The 21,132-nt window shown below is 46.6% G+C and overlaps 1 protein-coding gene across 2 annotated transcripts in view; it reads right to left on the bottom strand.

Moving 5' to 3' along the window:
• Window positions 1–646: 646 nt before the first annotated feature.
• LOC137434537 (oxysterol-binding protein-related protein 6) overlaps window positions 647–21,132 on the bottom strand; it is a 195,996-nt gene continuing 175,510 nt past the window's right edge. The window contains exons 20-23 of one of the 2 annotated variants that reach the window (XR_013624726.1): window positions 19,662–19,806; window positions 17,695–17,821; window positions 2,563–2,685; window positions 647–1,410 (exon numbers count right to left, since the gene is read on the bottom strand). Coding sequence is in view for 1 of the 2 variants with exons in the window: in XM_068127654.2 (XP_067983755.2) it covers window positions 1,302–1,410; window positions 2,563–2,685 (232 nt within the window). In the remaining variant the exon portion in view is untranslated. The remainder of the gene's footprint in view (window positions 1,411–2,562; window positions 2,686–17,694; window positions 17,822–19,661; window positions 19,807–21,132) is intronic. The other variant, XM_068127654.2, reaches the window with a different exon arrangement.

Raw genomic sequence — 21,132 nt, 5'->3', positions numbered from 1 at the left:
AACCGTGCGATTTAGGGGACTGGTAGTTGTGTGCACATCTGCCCTTCCAATAATCTTCCCCTCTGTACCCCCCCCCCCCCCCACCCCCTCCACTTAGCATTATATATTTTCCCCACTATCCCCAATCCAAAAAGCATTATTGCCTCTGGGTCTCCATGATCCCTCCAATGCTCTTCCACAAAGCTTGTATGTGCAAGAAAACTATTATTGAGCTTTAATGTAAGCAATCCTCTGGAGTAAGCCTTCATGACTTTTGATATTCACTTTTCCCGGATGCTCCACAAGGCACATGATCATGCGGGACAAGTTTGAACCTGAAGCTTCATCCGCAGCTTAGGGAAACCCTAACACACTGTACAAATTTTTATAATTGATGCAAGATCCATCCTACTTTGGAGACTTTTTGTAAGAGTATCAACATGGCAGATGGTACAATGGTTTAGATATCAAGCGACATCTGGAGGAAAACACAAGAGTTCCAAGATAATTGTCCATAAATGAAAATGTTCATCACAATTTATGTGAACTTTTCTACGTTCTTGCATTTTGTACCATCTGCCAACTACTATAACGTTCTTTTGCAGGGCAGTTCGAAAGGTGGCGTTAGATGTCCACGAGCACCAGGTCGCAAAGGAACTAAAACTGCTGAAGCATACATGGAGTTTTACTGCAAATGTTGGAAATACAAGCTTCATCATTGATTGATGAAGAAACGTTGTTGGGACAGAAGGTTCCAGCAACAAATCTTCATCTGAACTTTGCTTTATGTAAAAACAAAAAAAACAAAAAAAAACATCCCTTTTGATCATATCTAGCTCGATACACAACTCTACCCAACTCTACCCAACTCTTCCGCATTCTTTTCAAACCAAAGTTCAGAGGTGTCTGTACCTACTGGTGCCTTGCCACACCTAACTGGACCTTTCTAAATGTCTGCCTGCAGACAAGTAAATCGAGTATACACAAACAGACAGTTAAGGCCATAACAAGTGCATTTTAAACGGTCTTTTCTTAAAAAAAAAAAAAAAAACAATGCAAGGTATATAATATTGATCTCCACACATTTCCCCACAATGCCTCCAAAACTCAAAAGAAACAGTAAAACAGCCGAAAGATAGTTGCTATGACATGACAATAATAATAATAAAAGCACCAGCTGAGACATTGATGAAAAATAATGATAGGCTGGATTGCCTTGAACATTGCAGACCCTGTGATGGAAGCATGCGCAGAGCTCAAAGGAGAACAAAGCTGGCAGTTCCGAACATTCCAAACAAAGCAATGGCAGATTCCCCTTTGGATCACCATAGCAGGACATGCTCCAAATTCCCAAAGCCTGGATCCTTTCGAAGATCCCAGTAGGTACCATTGTCGACCCAGCTCTCCTTCCCATCACTTCCTTTCACCTTCCTGTGAGGAACACACCCAAGAATAGTCGGGGGACAACAGGGAGAGTCATACAGCAGTAGAAAATTTGTCATGTACAAGATAATTTTAGTTTAACGTTCAGAACAAATGTTGCAAATGTAGAGTTTGTCAATAACGTGATTTTAAAAAAGTTTATTCTAAACAATATTGGGAGCAAAGAAGTTCCAAATTCAATCCATGACCCAATTTGACATGGGGATCTGTAGGGGATGCCATAAGCATAGAATGCCTCAAAGACATCGGGTTTCTTCCAAATTTATTTCAGTCTCATGTTAAACAACAGTAGAGACTGTTAAAGGAAATCATATGTTGGACAGAATTGACTGAATAGTTTGTGTTTATAATTTAAAAAAATTACTTCCGGTTGGTGTGCTCTACAAAACGCCACGATAACCTATCGATACACCTTCACAGGGCGTTTGTGCAAGACAAAACCCCCCCAGGTGAAAACCTTTGTCGTGTGACCCTTGGTCAACGCCGGACATTTGGTTGAGATTGGACAAGTTATGACCGAATGCATCTAGGTCATACAAAGACAGAAAGACACCAAATTGCGTATTTTAGTGTAATGTCGTGACAATAAGGAAGCGTGGTGAAAGCTTAGCGGTTAGGGTGCCGGCTTGGGATCCTGGGTTCAAATGCCGGTCGATCGCTGAATTAACTCAGCCAGGGGGTTGACTCAGCCTGTCATCCTTCCGAGGTCGACAAATTGAGTACCAGCTTGCTGTGTGTACCAGCAATACGACTGTGTGTCGCAAGAGGCGACTAACAGGGTCGGCGGCAGGAAAGGCATCCGGCCATAAAACATCGCTTCAAAAAGGGGACCACGGTGCCCAAAAAAGGCCAACCCCTGCTCTGCGGGGAAAATGGCCCCAAAAGGTGGTTGTAGTGACAATAAGGAAGTGCACTGAATACTCAGCGGTGTTTACTCAACCACCTCCCTTTGAGGATTGTCGAGTATGCAATCAAACCCAAACACAGAGTTAATCTTGTCATATAGCATGTCCTTTGCATCTGCTCCCGAACCATGTGAATTCGATTTTTATTTTTTTAATCACAGAATAGGAATAAGGGAGCAATACAAAAGACAAAAGAGTTATTAAAACAAGGTTGTAAATGTAAAGATTGACGCACTTAAAGAAGCGAGGCTTGTGCTCCAAGTTATTCTCTTCCATGAACTGCCGTCGATTACGCTGCTGTTCCTCCAAACGCGATTTGGATTCTGATGCCGCTTCCAAGTTTCCCTCCTCAAGAAACCTGAATGCAAAGTCATGCTAGTTAGGCAAGTGTATGTTACCTGAGATGGAATGTTTGCAAGATCAGACATTCTGTACCATGTGGCTGAATGACCTTTGAGCAAATATCTACAAAGGTCATCTGAAATATTATTCCTTTCGCATCGGGTCTCAGCGCGTGTCCTCAGATTGGAGAGATTTTTCGTAATTTCTCAATTCAATTATGATTTTGAGTTTACAAGCTGCTCTCTTTCCGAATGTAAACTCATTCAAGGGTTCGGCATTAGCAGTTTCGCCATTTCCCACAGGTGGAAACATTCGCTAGTTTGGTAAACCATTGTCATTGTTATCGGCTTCATCATCATCAAAGATTGATTTTACACAGTACTACTCCCACAGTTTTGCGGCCAGCCCAATCACATTTTCTGTACAGCTTTGTGGGTCCGTGCACGTGTCCTAAAGTGGGTGGGAGTTTTCGTAAAATGTCTCAAAAAGCTTCTCTTTTGATATTCATCTCGGGATATGAATATATATATATATATTGTTGCGGATATGAGGACTGTTTTTTTGATTGTGTGCTTTATTATTATTATTATTGGTTATTCTGCGCCTCCTGCCTCCGGAGCTGTGTAAAGGTCAAAAGGGCGTCCCATAATTAGTCCACAAGCATACACGTCAGCCAATAATAGAATACCCCTGTTCGATAGTTATATCTTATTCTGTGTTTTAGGGTAAGGCTGTGTCTCCCATTAATTGAAATACTCCATTGCACCAGTGAAAGAGATAGATTCCCTTCATTCCCACTCCCAAAACTTCATTCCCACTCCCAAAACGTCCATTCCCATTGCCAATTACCTCCCTTCCAATTGCCAACTGCATTTTGGGCGGTTTTCCCTTCATCCGCCATTGACCACGAGGCAGGGTTGGGGAAGAAAGGCGGGTCCCCACCTCGTCATAGAGGGGAGGAGTGAACCAGCCCTTGCCGACCAACCCAGAACGAGGGGTTGGCTTTAGAGGGCGGAGAGAGAACGTTTGGGGGAGGTTCACAAAGGTTGAGGGGCGGGGCCTATATAACCCACGGCGGGGCATTTCCGAAAGGAGATGCGCTTTGAGTAGAGTCGAGGAGGGAGGAGATCAGAAGACAGAAAGGCCTTGAGTTGGACTAAGCAAGAGAGGAAGTTGTTGGACTGGGTGGGACTAAGAAAGAGAGAGAAAGAGTCCTGAAGCTTGTGAGGGAAGGAGAGAGAACCCGTCACACCAACCCCCCACCAGCCGCGTTGGCTCCACCAAGCGTTCACCTCCAGCCATCCACCTCCTGCCATTCCTGTCATTCCCCGCGTGAGTCTGTCTTTTGTTTGTTCTGTCCTGGGTTAATTAAGACTGTAGGTAAGCTAGTATTTTCACTGTGTCACCTGCGTCTTATGTGCTTGTAAATAAACGTGACTGCTTTCTTTTTGCTTATGTGTGTAAATAGTAAATAAATTTAGTAGTATTTCCAAACCTTTCTTTGCCTTCGTCTTCCTCTTTGCATTCGTCGTTTTAGTCTTTTCCCTCATTGAGCAGCCGCGGCGCGATCCGGCCAAAGTTTGGGGCAAATCGGGTATTAGTCGGGGAATAACTGTTCGGTCGCGGTAATATACCACCGCTCGGTCAAAATAACATCTTAACTGCGTCCGTAACAATTGGTTGTCAGGAGTTGGGATTCGAACCTGGGACTAAATTTATTTAGCCCAAATTTTGGACACCAATTGTGTTAGTACTGTAACAATTGGTGTCGGGGAGTGAGATACGAGGCCCGAAGCGCGCTTAACGCGCTCAAAATTACAAGTCACCGAAATTTGTTTTGTGTTGTAAAGAAAAACCCGAATTTTGAAATCGCGCCATGGCTGGTCAAGGCGATCGGATGCCGGTGGGTGAGCTAGAGATAGACGGGGTGGAATCGACCCAGGACCTCGGGGAAATGTATATGGAGGATGTGGTTGAGGGGGTATCAGACGCGCAAAATGGCGCTCTCGCGCACGAGGTTACGGGCGCGCAAAATGGCGCCTCGCACATGGCCACGGCGCCCGCGACCGTAGCAGCGCCGCCGTTGGATTTGAACCTTTTGTTGCAACAAATCGTGACAGTACCCTTTGTACTACCAACTGTGGCCCAAATGCAAGCCTTCATGGCCCAAATGAATGCAAAAATGGATAGGATGGGGGCCGATTGGGAGGAAAGGGAGCAGAGGGACAGAGACTGCAAGTTGGGCGAGCACGTCCCACGGGTGCACGAGGAGGTAACGCGGGTCGAGAAGCGCTGGTTGAGCGAAGCGGAGGAAAGCACGGGTACAATGACGGGGGTAGAAATCGCGACACGGGGTTTGGAAAAGCCGGCGACCGCTGAGGTAGAGGAGGGTGTTTTATTAAAGCCAGCGGTCGTCGAGGTGAATAAAGAAAAAGCAGTGCTGGGAATTAAAATTGAAGAGATGACGTAGGTAGCCCGGGAATTGCAGGGAGAAATGGAAAATGTACAAAGTCCCTGCTCAAATCATGATGATGTACGCACTAACCAAATAAAGAGTTTGCAGGTTTTGGTGCAGGGAGGAAGAAGAACCCCGAAGGTGAGACGTGCTGTGTATTGTGCGGGGAGATTTTGTAAGAGGATGTTTGGCGACAAAAGAATTTTCGCGCGCTTGGGATCGAGGAAGCATCCGGGCGTTGGTGAAGGGTCCCGTGTGAGTGGAAATGGCACGCGTGTGGAAAAAAAGTGTGCGTCAAGGGGTGAGCATGTTACGAAGCGCGAGTGTGATACCGAGTGCGAGCGAGAATGCACGTCGGGGTGTACGGAGTGTGACACGGAGAGTAAGGTGGTGGTGGAACGTGTGCGAGGAAGCACACCTGAGTTGGTGGTAGCGCGAGTGTGGGAGAGCCCATGTGAGCACGTTAGTGGGTGGATGCCAGAGTGCACGCCCATGGTGAGTGTTACGGAGAACGTAACGGAGGAGAGGTGTGGACCGAGGTGTGCGCGCGGCGAGTGTGCGCAAGAGTGTGCGCGAGAGGAGTGGTGTGTAACAGGGAGAGCGTTGGTGGAATGTACGGACGGCGTTGGAACGCCGGATTTTGTGAGGGTGAAAGGGGTAGCGTATGCGTGTGAGCATGCCGGTGAAGCATCGACGGTAACCGGGTTAGCGGTTAGGGCGACGGATAGCCGATGCAAGCACTCGGGGCGCGGTGTGCTTTGTTGGGTGCGAGGCCCGGCGCGGATCGATGCTGCGTCGCTTCTCTTCGAAGCGTCGTTGCCGATTCGGGCTTGGCCCCGCCTCGCACGGTCGAGTCCGGGCCTTGTCGGGCCAGGCGACCGGTCCGGTTCAAGGGCGAGTGGGAGGAAGCGGAACGGTGCCCCCTCGCGGGGACGGGGTTCCGACCGGGGGAGATTGAGCCATCGGGCCCGGGACCGCAAGGTGCGTGGAATCTCGGGCCGACCAAACCACCTCCCTTGAACCGAAAGCCGGACGGATTCAACCTGCAGGCGACAAAACCACCCCGAATTCATTGCTCGGCTTTACGAACCGAGTTTAATGATGTCACGACGCACCGAGGCTAGGATATAGCGGACTGTGATGATGGTAGTGATTTGATACGAAATTTATAATAGTGGGTAGAATTGGCAGTAAATGGAAAATTTTTGAATTGGTTGGAATTTGGACGAGCAAAATTGATAGTGGGACCTCCCCGATGTGGTGGGATGGCAACTCTGTCATCCCTCACAACGGGGGGGGGGGGGGGGCAAAGGAGCACTAGCTTATGGGGTGTATGGCAGTGAAAACTAGCCCGGGTGGGTTAGGATATTGTGTGTAGGGACCTAGAAGATGACATTAGGTAACGTTAACATTAGTTAGTGACAATGATACCTGTAGTGGGGACGCAGGTAGATTAGAGTGGATGATAATGACGTGGTATGTGCTTAGTTTAAAGGGAAGACGGGGAGCACTAAGTTAGCAGGGCAACAAGTAGTTTAGATGATGCCGTGTGTTTGAGGATTGAACAGGTGTGATTGCACAGGTGTGCAACTGAACAGGTGGATGGAGCAGTGTATGAGTGAGTGAAGGTGATTGTGTATTGTGCTGACCAAATGGTCCAGGAAGAGGAGGAGGGTGCAGGTGGCACCAGGTGTGAGTGCACAGGTGTGCAACAACAGGTATGGAGAATGGTTGTGTGGAATAAATGGTAGTGTGGATTATCTGGAGTATTGGAATGGATGGTCGTGGAATGAGTATGGTGGAAACAATGGAGTGGAGTGGATGGTGCGAAGGTGTGAATGGGGGAAGAGTGGACCCCCATCACGGATACCCGGGGCGGGTAGTGTAAGTGTTAGGTAGAGGGTATAGGTAAATTGTGGTTGGATATTGGCATCTGTGGTGCGAGTGGAAGAATGATGTTTGGATGGGTGCATTAGTGTTGTGGAAATGGCTGGGCGTGTGGCCTGTTAGTGTGTGTAGTTGGTTTGGGCACTCCACCACTGTGAGGATGTCGGCCAGGTGAGGCCGCAGGTGGGCTCTGGGAGCCGGTAGTTGTGGATGGGGCCCGAGGATCCGGAGGACGGACCCGGGTAGCCCAGTGCCAGAGGGCACCAAGGGGTGACAGAGCCAGGAGGGGCCTTCCCCAGTTAGATAGGTTAGGGTGAGGAGCTAGGTAAGCTCGGGTGGCAACTGCAGTGGTGGAGGTGTGCAGGTGGGTAGACCTGCTGGGAGAGCTACACGTCACAGCCCAGAAATTGTGCAAGGGCACCAGGAGATGAATCGGGGGAGTGAGACCCCAAATTGAGAAGCACCACAGTTTGGTCAATGGGAATTTGGTTTTTAGAACCCATAGTGTAAGTTGGCCAATGGATTGGCAGGGAGAGACCCCGGGTAGTGTAAAGTGTGTTAATGTCATTTAGAGGATAGTTAGGATTGGAGTCTCCTCGCACCATCTGCATCCACTCACCTGAGGTGACAGGTACTCCACACCATGCCATGTTTAATTATTTTTGATGCAAATGTTTTGGATTGTGAGACGCATCATGACGTGGGTGTGACATTGTGCTTGATGTTCCATCTCTTCCTCCTTATGAGGATTGATGACGAATTGGGTGATGGCAAATTTTGAAGTAGAGGGATTGTGGAGACGAATTTGGAATGGGAAATATGGGGAAGACGGGACGGTAGCGACGGATTGGTAAATGTGTAGATTTTTGTACATATGGGGTAAGGGCAAGGGTAGTGTAGGTGACAGGGGGGTTACGTACGGTAGGGACGAGCTTTCTCACTTCGCCCTCCGTACGCATTTCGCCTTGCATTGCCTTATTGATGTGTACCCTTGTGACCTTACCCCTCGCTCATTTGTCTCTTTTGTCTCCCACATGACCTGTGCGCCATTGGGCGCCGAGGGGAGCGTGCGTGGGTCGGCCATTGTGCGCCCGAAATTCCCAGAACCAGCTATCTGCATCGATGCACCACATTATGGACCACATGCCTGTGGCCGAGCACCACTGATGGACCCCATGGGTTGGGGCATGGCCCCTCTGCTGGAACCGGCCATGAGGGCCCGAAATCTTGCTGGCGGACCTTGGCCACAGGGCACCGATGCCCCACAGGTGAACCACACGTAGTCGGCCCTGTGGGCCATAAATAAAAGAAAATAAAAAGGACACATTGGGCACACTTTATTGCAAATAGGCCGCCAGTAAGAAAATGAAAGAATGACAACATCTGGAAGAACAAATAATAATAACCAGCAGAGGGAGCCGAAGAGCAAGAGATCACCTGCAGGGTTAGGGGTTGTTGGTTTTATTTTCTTGAACAATGGTGACTGCACCGATTGGTGCTTGGGTGTGTATTGGTGCATTTTTAGGTGCTTTAATGGTGCATTGATGCAGAGCAGACTGTCTCCCCCCCAGAAAGAACAATTACAGGTCCTGGGTTAGTGTTGTAAATAAAAGCAGAGTCATTGTAAATAATGCTCCCCACCGTCAGTGTGTAGTTTGAAGACCATTCCGCAATTCGGTTAACTGTGGGCGTAAGTCTGTTAGGCAGGGTGCAATGGAGCAGCGGGACACATTTATTTATGTTTTAAAAACTGTCGCACTCAGGGTCAGGTTAAAAGCAGAGGGAACTACACCTACGTGTCACACTAAATAAAAGTTGTAGGCCCGGGCCGTGCCTAAGAGGAGGAGGGTGCAGTGTTGCGGATATGAGGACTGTTTTTTTGATTGTGTGCTTTATTATTATTATTATTGGTTATTCTGCGCCTCCTGCCTCCGGAGCTGTGTAAAGGTCAAAAGGGCGTCCAATAATTAGTCCACAAGCATACACGTCAGCCAATAATAGAATACCCCTGTTCGATAGTTATATCTTATTCTGTGTTTTAGGGTAAGGCTGTGTCTACCATTAATTGAAATACTCCATTGCACCAGTGAAAGAGATAGATTCCCTTCATTCCCACTCCCAAAACTTCATTCCCACTCCCAAAACGTCCATTCCCATTGCCAATTACCTCCCTTCCAATTGCCAACTGCATTTTGGGGGGTTTTCCCTTCATCCGCCATTGACCACGAGGCAGGGTTGGGGAAGAAAGGTGGGTCCCCACCTCGTCATAGAGGGGAGGAGTGAACCAGCCCTTGCCGACCAACCCAGAACGAGGGGTTGGCTTTAGAGGGCGGAGAGAGAACGTTTGGGGGAGGTTCGCAAAGGTTGAGGGGCGGGGCCTATATAACCCACGGCGGGGCATTTCCGAAAGGAGATGCGCTTTGAGTAGAGTCGAGGAGGGAGGAGATCAGAAGACAGAAAGGCCTTGAGTTGGACTAAGCAAGAGAGGAAGTTGTTGGACTGGGTGGGACTAAGAAAGAGAGAGAAAGAGTCCTGAAGCTTGTGAGGGAAGGAGAGAGAACCCGTCACACCAACCCCCCACCAGCCGCGTTGGCTCCACCAAGCGTTCACCTCCAGCCATCCACCTCCTGCCATTCCTGTCATTCCCCGCGTGAGTCTGTCTTTTGTTTGTTCTGTCCTGGGTTAATTAAGACTGTAGGTAAGCTAGTATTTTCACTGTGTCACCTGCGTCTTATGTGCTTGTAAATAAACGTGACTGCTTTCTTTTTGCTTATGTGTGTAAATAGTAAATAAATTTAGTAGTATTTCCAAACCTTTCTTTGCCTTCGTCTTCCTCTTTGCATTCGTCGTTTTAGTCTTTTCCCTCATTGAGCAGCCGCGGCGCGATCCGGCCAAAGTTTGGGGCAAATCGGGTATTAGTCGGGGAATAACTGTTCGGTCGCGGTAATATACCACCGCTCGGTCAAAATAACATCTTAACCACGTCCGTAACAATTGGTTGTCAGGAGTTGGGATTCGAACCTGCGACTAAATTTATTTAGCCCAAATTTTGGACACCAATTGTGTTAGTACTGTAACAATTGGTGTCGGGGAGTGAGATACGAGGCCCGAAGCGCGCTTAACGCGCTCAAAATTACAAGTCACCGAAATTTGTTTTGTGTTGTAAAGAAAAAACCCGAATTTTGAAATCGCGCCATGGCTGGTCAAGGCGATCGGATGCCGGTGGGTGAGCTAGAGATAGACGGGGTGGAATCGACCCAGGACCTCGGGGAAATGTATATGGAGGATGTGGTTGAGGGGGTATCAGACGCGCAAAATGGCGCTCTCGCGCACGAGGTTACGGGCGCGCAAAATGGCGCCTCGCACATGGCCACGGCGCCCGCGACCGTAGCAGCGCCGCCGTTGGATTTGAACCTTTTGTTGCAACAAATCGTGACAGTACCCTTTGTACTACCAACGGTGGCCCAAATGCAAGCCTTCATGGCCCAAATGAATGCAAAAATGGATAGGATGGGGGCCGATTGGGAGGAAAGGGAGCAGAGGGACAGAGACCGCAAGTTGGGCGAGCACGTCCCACGGGTGCACGAGGAGGTAACGCGGGTCGAGAAGCGCTGGTTGAGCGAAGCGGAGGAAAGCACGGGTACAATGACGGGGGTAGAAATCGCGACACGGGGTTTGGAAAAGCCGGCGACCGCTGAGGTAGAGGAGGGTGTTTTATTAAAGCCAGCGGTCGTCGAGGTGAATAAAGAAAAAGCAGTGCTGGGAATTAAAATTGAAGAGATGACGTAGGTAGCCCGGGAATTGCAGGGAGAAATGGAAAATGTACAAAGTCCCTGCTCAAATCATGATGATGTACGCACTAACCAAATAAAGAGTTTGCAGGTTTTGGTGCAGGGAGGAAGAAGAACCCCGAAGGTGAGACGTGCTGTGTATTGTGCGGGGAGATTTTGTAAGAGGATGTTTGGCGACAAAAGAATTTTCGCGCGCTTGGGATCGAGGAAGCATCCGGGCGTTGGTGAAGGGTCCCGTGTGAGTGGAAATGGCACGCGTGTGGAAAAAAAGTGTGCGTCAAGGGGTGAGCATGTTACGAAGCGCGAGTGTGATACCGAGTGCGAGCGAGAATGCACGTCGGGGTGTACGGAGTGTGACACGGAGAGTAAGGTGGTGGTGGAACGTGTGCGAGGAAGCACACCTGAGTTGGTGGTAGCGCGCGTGTGGGAGAGCCCATGTGAGCACGTTAGTGGGTGGATGCCAGAGTGCACGCCCATGGTGAGTGTTACGGAGAACGTAACGGAGGAGAGGTGTGGACCGAGGTGTGCGTGCGGCGAGTGTGCGCAAGAGTGTGCGCGAGAGGAGTGGTGTGTAACAGGGAGAGCGTTGGTGGAATGTACGGACGGCGTTGGAACGCCGGATTTTGTGAGGGTGAAAGGGGTAGCGTATGCGTGTGAGCATGCCGGTGAAGCATCGACGGTAACCGGGTTAGCGGTAAGGGCGACGGATAGCCGATGCGAGCACTCGGGGCGCGGTGTGCTTTGTTGGGTGCGAGGCCCGGTGCGGATCGATGCTGCGTCGCTTCTCTTCGAAGCGTCGTTGCCGATTCGGGCTTGGCCCCGCCTCGCACGGTCGAGTCCGGGCCTTGTCGGGCCAGGCGACCGGTCCGGTTCAAGGGCGAGTGGGAGGAAGCGGAACGGTGCCCCCTCGCGGGGACGGGGTTCCGACCGGGGGAGATTGAGCCATCGGGCCCGGGACCGCAAGGTGCGTGGAATCTCGGGCCGACCAAACCACCTCCCTTGAACCGAAAGCCGGACGGATTCAACCTGCAGGCGACAAAACCACCCCGAATTCATTGCTCGGCTTTACGAACCGAGTTTAATGATGTCACGACGCACCGAGGCTAGGATATAGCGGACTGTGATGATGGTAGTGATTTGATACGAAATTTATAATAGTGGGTAGAATTGGCAGTAAATGGAAAATTTTTGAATTGGTTGGAATTTGGACGAGCAAAATTGATAGTGGGACCTCCCCGATGTGGTGGGATGGCAACTCTGTCATCCCTCACAACGGGGGGGGGGGGGGGGCAAAGGAGCACTAGCTTATGGGGTGTATGGCAGTGAAAACTAGCCCGGGTGGGTTAGGATATTGTGTGTAGGGACCTAGAAGATGACATTAGGTAAGGTTAAGATTAGTTAGTGACAATGATACCTGTAGTGGGGACGCAGGTAGATTAGAGTGGATGATAATGACGTGGTATGTGCTTAGTTTAAAGGGAAGACGGGGAGCACTAAGTTAGCAGGGCAACATGTAGTTTAGATGATGCCGTGTGTTTGAGGATTGAACAGGTGTGATTGCACAGGTGTGCAACTGAACAGGTGGATGGAGCAGTGTATGAGTGAGTGAAGGTGATTGTGTATTGTGCTGACCAAATGGTCCAGGAAGAGGAGGAGGGTGCAGGTGGCACCAGGTGTGAGTGCACAGGTGTGCAACAACAGGTATGGAGAATGGTTGTGTGGAATAAATGGTAGTGTGGATTATCTGGAGTATTGGAATGGATGGTCGTGGAGTGAGTATGGTGGAAACAATGGAGTGGAGTGGATGGTGCGAAGGTGTGAATGGGGGAAGAGTGGACCCCCATCACGGATACCCGGGGCGGGTAGTGTAAGTGTTAGGTAGAGGGTATAGGTAAATTGTGGTTGGATATTGGCATCTGTGGTGCGAGTGGAAGAATGATGTTTGGATGGGTGCATTAGTGTTGTGGAAATGGCTGGGCGTGTGGCCTGTTAGTGTGTGTAGTTGGTTTGGGCACTCCACCACTGTGAGGATGTCGTCCAGGTGAGGCCGCAGGTGGGCTCTGGGAGCCGGTAGTTGTGGATGGGGCCCGAGGATCCGGAGGACGGACCCGGGTAGCCCAGTGCCAGAGGGCACCAAGGGGTGACAGAGCCAGGAGGGGCCTTCCCCAGTTAGATAGGTTAGGGTGAGGAGCTAGGTAAGCTCGGGTGGCAACTGCAGTGGTGGAGGTGTGCAGGTGGGTAGACCTGCTGGGAGAGCTACACGTCACAGCCCAGAAATTGTGCAAGGGCACCAGGAGATGAATCGGGGGAGTGAGACCCCAAATTGAGAAGCACCACAGTTTGGTCAATGGGAATTTGGTTTTTAGAACCCATAGTGTAAGTTGGCCAATGGATTGGCAGGGAGAGACCCCGGGTAGTGTAAAGTGTGTTAATGTCATTTAGAGGATAGTTAGGATTGGAGTCTCCTCGCACCATCTGCATCCACTCACCTGAGGTGACAGGTACTCCACACCATGCCATGTTTAATTATTTTTGATGCAAATGTTTTGGATTGTGAGACGCATCATGACGTGGGTGTGACATTGTGCTTGATGTTCCATCTCTTCCTCCTTATGAGGATTGATGACGAATTGGGTGATGGCAAATTTTGAAGTAGAGGGATTGTGGAGACGAATTTGGAATGGGAAATATGGGGAAGACGGGACGGTAGCGACGGATTGGTAAATGTGTAGATTTTTGTACATATGGGGTAAGGGCAAGGGTAGTGTAGGTGACAGGGGGGTTACGTACGGTAGGGACGAGCTTTCTCACTTCGCCCTCCGTACGCATTTCGCCTTGCATTGCCTTATTGATGTGTACCCTTGTGACCTTACCCCTCGCTCATTTGTCTCTTTTGTCTCCCACATGACCTGTGCGCCATTGGGCACCGAGGGGAGCGTGCGTGGGTCGGCCATTGTGCGCCCGAAATTCCCAGAACCAGCTATCTGCATCGATGCACCACATTATGGACCACATGCCTGTGGCCGAGCACCACTGATGGACCCCATGGGTTGGGGCATGGCCCCTCTGCTGGAACCGGCCATGAGGGCCCGAAATCTTGCTGGCGGACCTTGGCCACAGGGCACCGATGCCCCACAGGTGAACCACACGTAGTCGGCCCTGTGGGCCATAAATAAAAGAAAATAAAAAGGACACATTGGGCACACTTTATTGCAAATAGGCCGCCAGTAAGAAAATGAAAGAATGACAACATCTGGAAGAACAAATAATAATAACCAGCAGAGGGAGCCGAAGAGCAAGAGATCACCTGCAGGGTTAGGGGTTGTTGGTTTTATTTTCTTGAACAATGGTGACTGCACCGATTGGTGCTTGGGTGTGTATTGGTGCATTTTTAGGTGCTTTAATGGTGCATTGATGCAGAGCAGACTGTCTCCCCCCCAGAAAGAACAATTACAGGTCCTGGGTTAGTGTTGTAAATAAAAGCAGAGTCATTGTAAATAATGCTCCCCACCGTCAGTGTGTAGTTTGAAGACCATTCCGCAATTCGGTTAACTGTGGGCGTAAGTCTGTTAGGCAGGGTGCAATGGAGCAGCGGGACACATTTATTTATGTTTTAAAAACTGTCGCACTCAGGGTCAGGTTAAAAGCAGAGGGAACTACACCTACGTGTCACACTAAATAAAAGTTGTAGGCCCGGGCCGTGCCTAAGAGGAGGAGGGTGCAGTGTTGCGGATATGAGGACTGTTTTTTTGATTGTGTGCTTTATTATTATTATTATTGGTTATTCTGCGCCTCCTGCCTCCGGAGCTGTGTAAAGGTCAAAAGGGCGTCCCATAATTAGTCCACAAGCATACACGTCAGCCAATAATAGAATACCCCTGTTCGATAGTTATATCTTATTCTGTGTTTTAGGGTAAGGCTGTGTCTCCCATTAATTGAAATACTCCATTGCACCAGTGAAAGAGATAGATTCCCTTCATTCCCACTCCCAAAACTTCATTCCCACTCCCAAAACGTCCATTCCCATTGCCAATTACCTCCCTTCCAATTGCCAACTGCATTTTGGGCAGTTTTCCCTTCATCCGCCATTGACCACGAGGCAGGGTTGGGGAAGAAAGGCGGGTCCCCACCTCGTCATAGAGGGGAGGAGTGAACCAGCCCTTGCCGACCAACCCAGAACGAGGGGTTGGCTTTAGAGGGCGGAGAGAGAACGTTTGGGGGAGGTTCGCAAAGGTTGAGGGGCGGGGCCTATATAACCCACGGCGGGGCGTTTCCGAAAGGAGATGCGCTTTGAGTAGAGTCGAGGAGGGAGGAGATCAGAAGACAGAAAGGCCTTGAGTTGGACTAAGCAAGAGAGGAAGTTGTTGGACTGGGTGGGACTAAGAAAGAGAGAGAAAGAGTCCTGAAGCTTGTGAGGGAAGGAGAGAGAACCCGTCACACCAATCCCCCACCAAGCTCCGCGTTGGCTCCACCAAGCGTTCACCTCCACCAAGGCTCCAGCAAGCTCCGCGTTGGCTCCACCAAGCGTTCACCTCCACCAAGGCTCCACCAAGCTCCGCGTTGGCTCCACCAAGCGTTCACCTCCACCAAAGCTCCACCAAGCTCCGCGTTGGCTCCACCAAGCATTCACCTCCAGCCATCCACCTCCTGCCATTCCTGTCATTCCCCGCGTGAGTCTGTCTTTTGTTTGTTCTGTCCTGGGTTAATTAAGACTGTAGGTAAGCTAGTATTTTCACTGTGTCACCTGCGTCTTATGTGCTTGTAAATAAACGTGACTGCTTTCTTTTTGCTTATGTGTGTAAATAGTAAATAAATTTAGTAGTATTTCCAAACCTTTCTTTGCCTTCGTCTTCCTCTTTGCATTCGTCGTTTCAGTCTTTTCCCTCATTGAGTAGCCGCGGCGCGATCCGGCCAAAGTTTGGGGCAAATCGGGTATTAGTCGGGGAATAACTGTTCGGTCGCGGTTACACCACCGCTCGGTAAATAACATCTTTAACCGCGTCCGCAACAATATATATATATATATATATATATATATATATATATATATATATATACATATATATATATATATATATATATATATATATATATATATATATATATATATATATATAGATAGATAGGTATAGATATATATATATATATATATATATATATATATATATATATATATATATATATATATATATATATATATATATATATATATATATATATATATATATATATATATATATATATATATATATGCCAACACCAGGTTAGGTGTTGGCTTAGCGGTGAGGGTGCCGGCTTGGAATCCTAGGATCCTGGGTTCTTATCCCGGTCAATCGCTGAATTAACGCCAGGGGGGCTGACTCAGGCCGTCATCCTTCCGAGGTCGGCAAATTGAGTACCACCTTGCTGGGATGAATGATCACGGTGTGTACCCCGATTTAGAATAGCTACACCGTATCCCTGCGCATCGTAAGAGCGTGACCAAGGGTTGGCGTCAGGAAAGGCATCCGGCCATAAAAACATTGCCTCAAACATGGAACCATGATTGTCATGGGGCCCGCAAGGCTAACCCCCGCTCTAGCGGGGAAAATGGCCTTAAAACGATCATTCATTCATTCATCATGGTCACATTATCCATCAAGGTTAAATTATCTGGCATGAGAGGACGACAAAAAAAAAAAATTCATAAATAATCTGCAATACGATGTTTAAATAACCACAAAATGCAGGGAAAATTTTAATTTATTTATAGCTTTGATTTATTGCATTACAAGATAAGTTAAAACAAGCGTTATGCCTAGGTCCCCCGTCGGGGGAGTGATGTGAGTTGACAAAGTGGAGGACGTAGAAAATATGCTATGATATGATATTTCGCTCACAAGGTTTAGACATACATGGAGGCGGCCATCTTGGATTTTGACGTGGCGACCCAATTTTCAATAGCGTTCTTCATAATGCCTAGATACACCCACACACCAGATTAGAAGTTGGTACTTCGCTTATTTTTCAGGATATTCCGCTCACAAGGTTCAGACATACATGGCATCAGACATACATGGCGGCGGCCATCTTGGATTTTGACGTGGGTTGCACCCACACACCAAATTTGAATGCGGTCCTTCGCTTACGCACGCACGCACACATGCACGCACGCCCGCAAGGACGGACACACAGACGGAGGGGAAAACCATAATCCCCCTTTCGCTCCGCGGTGCGACGGGGGACAAAAATTAGGATGACCCTCGCATCGGGAAGCATTCCGGCCAATATGATTTTAATTGTCAGCTGGTAAAAGAAGGGCAAAATAGCCATCCATTGATGGCATATTAAACTATAACGGCACTCGGTAGAGCGTATACCTCCACCAGGCTGAACAATTTATGTTTTGTATCCCACTGATAGGCCGGATCTGGATTCGGACCTGAACCAAAATCTAATCACTTGTCCTTGTCACACACCCAACCTGTCCACCAAATTTCGTCCAAATCCATTCATAACTTTATGAGACATCCTGCTCGCAGACAAACGGGAGTTAAAACGTAACTTCCGTCCTCCTTCGGTGGCGGAGGTAAAGATGCGCAACAACAGATGTCACCTTTATTGGTTTACGACTGAGGGGTATCTTTCAGTATGTAGGTGGCAGCACCTTGGGGTTTGTAATGGGAATAGTTGACAGCACAAACCTTTCCTTTCAAGAAAAGAAAACTAAAGTATGAAAGACAATTGCTTCTGATACAACACTTTTAAAGCACGAGATGCTTCTCTTCAAAAGAATGGTGCGTACCATGAACTAAGATTGTCCCTGCTATTTTCTTCCATTCTCCTTGTCGATTCTAAGCCAAGACTTCTCAGGATAAAATGGAGCACATGATTACCAATGTATCCCAAATACCTCTGGTCAGGTCGAAAGCGTGTATCTGTAGGTGGCAATAAGGTTTTAGTGGCTGGATCCATTTCATTCAGCTCAATGGCAAAGCGGGTGAAGCCATAGTAAAGCTCATGCTCAGCTGGCAGTGTCCCTGGAACAAGAATAAAACAAGAAAGAGCAATCAGACATTGCAGACCCTCGCCAGGATGTGTTTGTGTGGTGTATTTTGTGTGGTCTTTGTTAGCTGCTGTGTTTGTGTGGTTTATTGATGACGTAGATATATGTTCAATGCAATATGGCTGTCGAACCACATGACCGATGACGTCATCAATTTAATTCTCCCATACAATTATTGTGTAGATCATGTTAAAAAAATTTCAAACTGATCGGATCAAGTGTTCTACTTGTCTAAGCTAATTATGACATCATAATGAAGCCATGTTTAAAACAATTTCCATGGAGCGATTTCAGAAATATGGAGGTGCATGTTTTTTGGTTTTTCCAAGATTGCTCCTGCTCCATGTGACCTATAGCATCATAATTATCATTAGAAAATTATACAGGAGGAGAGGCTTCGATATTAAAAATGTATTGGCAGTCGTACCAAAGGTTGAAGAGAAAAGTATACTCACGTTCTGTGCAGACAAACAGACAGACAGACAAACAATAAAGGATGTCGGTCAGGCTGACAGTTATGATGAAAATCTAGATGACAGCTCAATATCAATAATTGATTGTGTACTTAAAATAAATAAGTAATAATTGTAAAATAATTAATTTCTTACTCAATTGGCTAATAACATACCTAAACCACCACTGTTTCATGCGAATCTGTAACTTTTTGAAAAGTGAGTAATTAAATAATTAATTGACTAGTCGATGAATCAAAAATACCTTTTACAGCCAAATCATTTTGTTACTGTTGTGTCCAAATTTCAGCTTCCTAGCTCAAAAGGTGCCTGAGATATTTCCCAGATGAGAGAAAATAAATAAGTACAGTACTTAATAAATCGATAGTAAAGAAGTAATTAATCAATCAATTGATTTTATATAATTTTATTAATTATATAATTATTATTAATCACTTTTATTTATATAATTAATCTTAATTTTATATTTTATAATTTTATATAATTAATTATTAAATTAATTTTATATAATTAATTAATCCAAATATATAATTTTGGCCAAACCGCTTGTTCACGATTGTGCCCAAATTTCAGCTTCCTAGCTCAAAGGATGGCTGAGATATTTCCCAGATGAGAGAAAATAAATAAGTACTTAATAAATCGATAGTAAAGAAGTAATTAATCAATCAATTGATTTTATATAATTTTATTAATTATATAATTATTATTAATCACTTTTATTTATATAATTAATCTTAATTTTATATTTTATAATTTTATATAATTTTATATAATTTTATATAATTAATTATTAAATTAATTTTATATAATTAATTAATCAAAATATATAATTTTGGCCAAACCGCTTGTTCACTATTGTGCCCAAATTTCAGCTTCCTAGCTCAAAGGATGGCTGAGATATCGCCGGACAAACAAAGGAACCTTGACCTTTGACCTATATAGTAAAAAAAAAAAATTGACATCCTCACGTTTTTTTTCCCTTCGAAATGCTCTGGTAAAGTTTGACGAAGATAGCTGAAAGTGTTTGTGAGTTATCACACTCCCACAAATAAACAAACAGACACCGACGGACCCACGTGCAATACCCCTTTTTCTGGCAAGAGTAATAAAGGTGGATTGAAATGTAGCGTAGTTTAACACAACGATTTATGGAGTGCAGTTAAACAATCGGAAAACAATGTGCTTTCCAAGAAGGATGGAGGCGTAATTCGGCATCGCAAGGTCTGATAAATGCAGAGGTAACAAGAAATTTGAGAAATCAGAGGTGCATAAGCACTGCAGGAAAAGAAACGCACAAACATTTCAACATGGAAAAGTCATTATTTCACACCAATGACGTACCTGGTCTCCAGACACACTTGGCTGTCCGCTGGGTACCACAGTGGATCCCCTCGTTCCACTTTCCGAAGAGATGGTGCAGCACTTTGCCATCTTTGTTATACACAGACCCATGAACCTCATTACAATTGGAGCTCCAATAACTGGCCTGGCAAGAGGAATCGGTGTGAACAGGAATCAACTTGTGAGCCAAAATGTTCTCGAAGCACAATATCGTTTTTTTGTCTCCAGGCTCATGGAGAAGCAAGAATACCGAACGTATCAGGACACAGCAGAAGAAAAGGAACAGCAGAAAGAGGAGGAGAACCACCAACTGATATTCTCATTCCTTTCAATCTCCTTCTTCCCTCCCATCCCAATTCCTCCTCCTTCCAAATTTCCAGTCTTATACCTCCTGAGACTTTCCTTCTGTACCCTTGTGTTTCTCCCATTTCTCCGCTGTTCCTTTTGTCCTGTTGCATCCTCATCCATTTACTGTACTAGTACTACTCTGTGTACACAACAAGCAAAAAAAAATAAAACTGAAGGGCCGAGGGAAAACACAAGATGGAGACAGACAAACAAGGGGATGCAGGTAAGAGGTAATGCGGGTAAAGAAGGGGATGCAGGTAAGAATGAGGGGTAGGGGAGGGTGCGGAAGCTGGAAAAGTTGGCTACAGAAGCAAACTCACAGGAACGAATAATAATTGGAAATTTGAGGAGGGGAGGAGCGGTTCAACATACAGTACCTGCAAGTGCCTTCAGAAAGTATTCACACCCCTTTTGACTTTTTCACATTTTTTGTGTTACAGCCTGAATTTAAAATGGATCAAATTGAGATTTATTTATTTTTGTCACTGATCTACACCCAATCAAAACTATAAGAGAGCGAGCTGTTTGTCTGTCTGTCGCCATTTTTCTCACAGAGGGCTGAACATGAACAGATCTTCATCAAACTTTCAGAGGTTCATCGGTGACTGCCGGGGAATGTTTTGGGCGAAACGTTTTTTGAAAATAAAATAAAATAAAAACGTTCAATTTTTTTTCGGATTTCCCCTTTTTTATTTGCTCTGTACTTATTGCCCAACCCTTTTTGATGAATGACAGTTATATTCAAGCGCACATACGTACAAATAAATACAAAGCAATTCCCAGACATTTAAATACAAATAAACCTCTTTCGGAAGCGATTAAGGTTGGTGGTACATCTTTGTCTTCTTCTTCATGAATGGCACCATATTTATAGATCACCAAACCTTAACCCAGAAACATAAAGGTGCACATTCACCAGCATCCATTTCACGAATCTATACTACAAGAGAGACATTTGTCTGTCTGTGTGTGTGTCACCATTTTCTCAGAGATGGATTAGCAGATCTTCATCAAACTTTCAGAGGTTCATCAGTGAGTGCCGGTGAGTGTTTTAGGCAAAATATTGAAAGTTTTGAAAAAAGCATTTTCTGAAAGAAAAAAAATTGGATTTTTAAAAATCGCT

The sequence above is a fragment of the Myxine glutinosa genome, chromosome 10 (genome assembly GCF_964187855.1).
Source record: "Myxine glutinosa chromosome 10, kmMyxGlut1.1, whole genome shotgun sequence".
Classification (NCBI taxonomy): domain Eukaryota; kingdom Metazoa; phylum Chordata; class Myxini; order Myxiniformes; family Myxinidae; genus Myxine; species Myxine glutinosa.
This window is presented reverse-complemented; position numbering and strand designations above follow the sequence as displayed.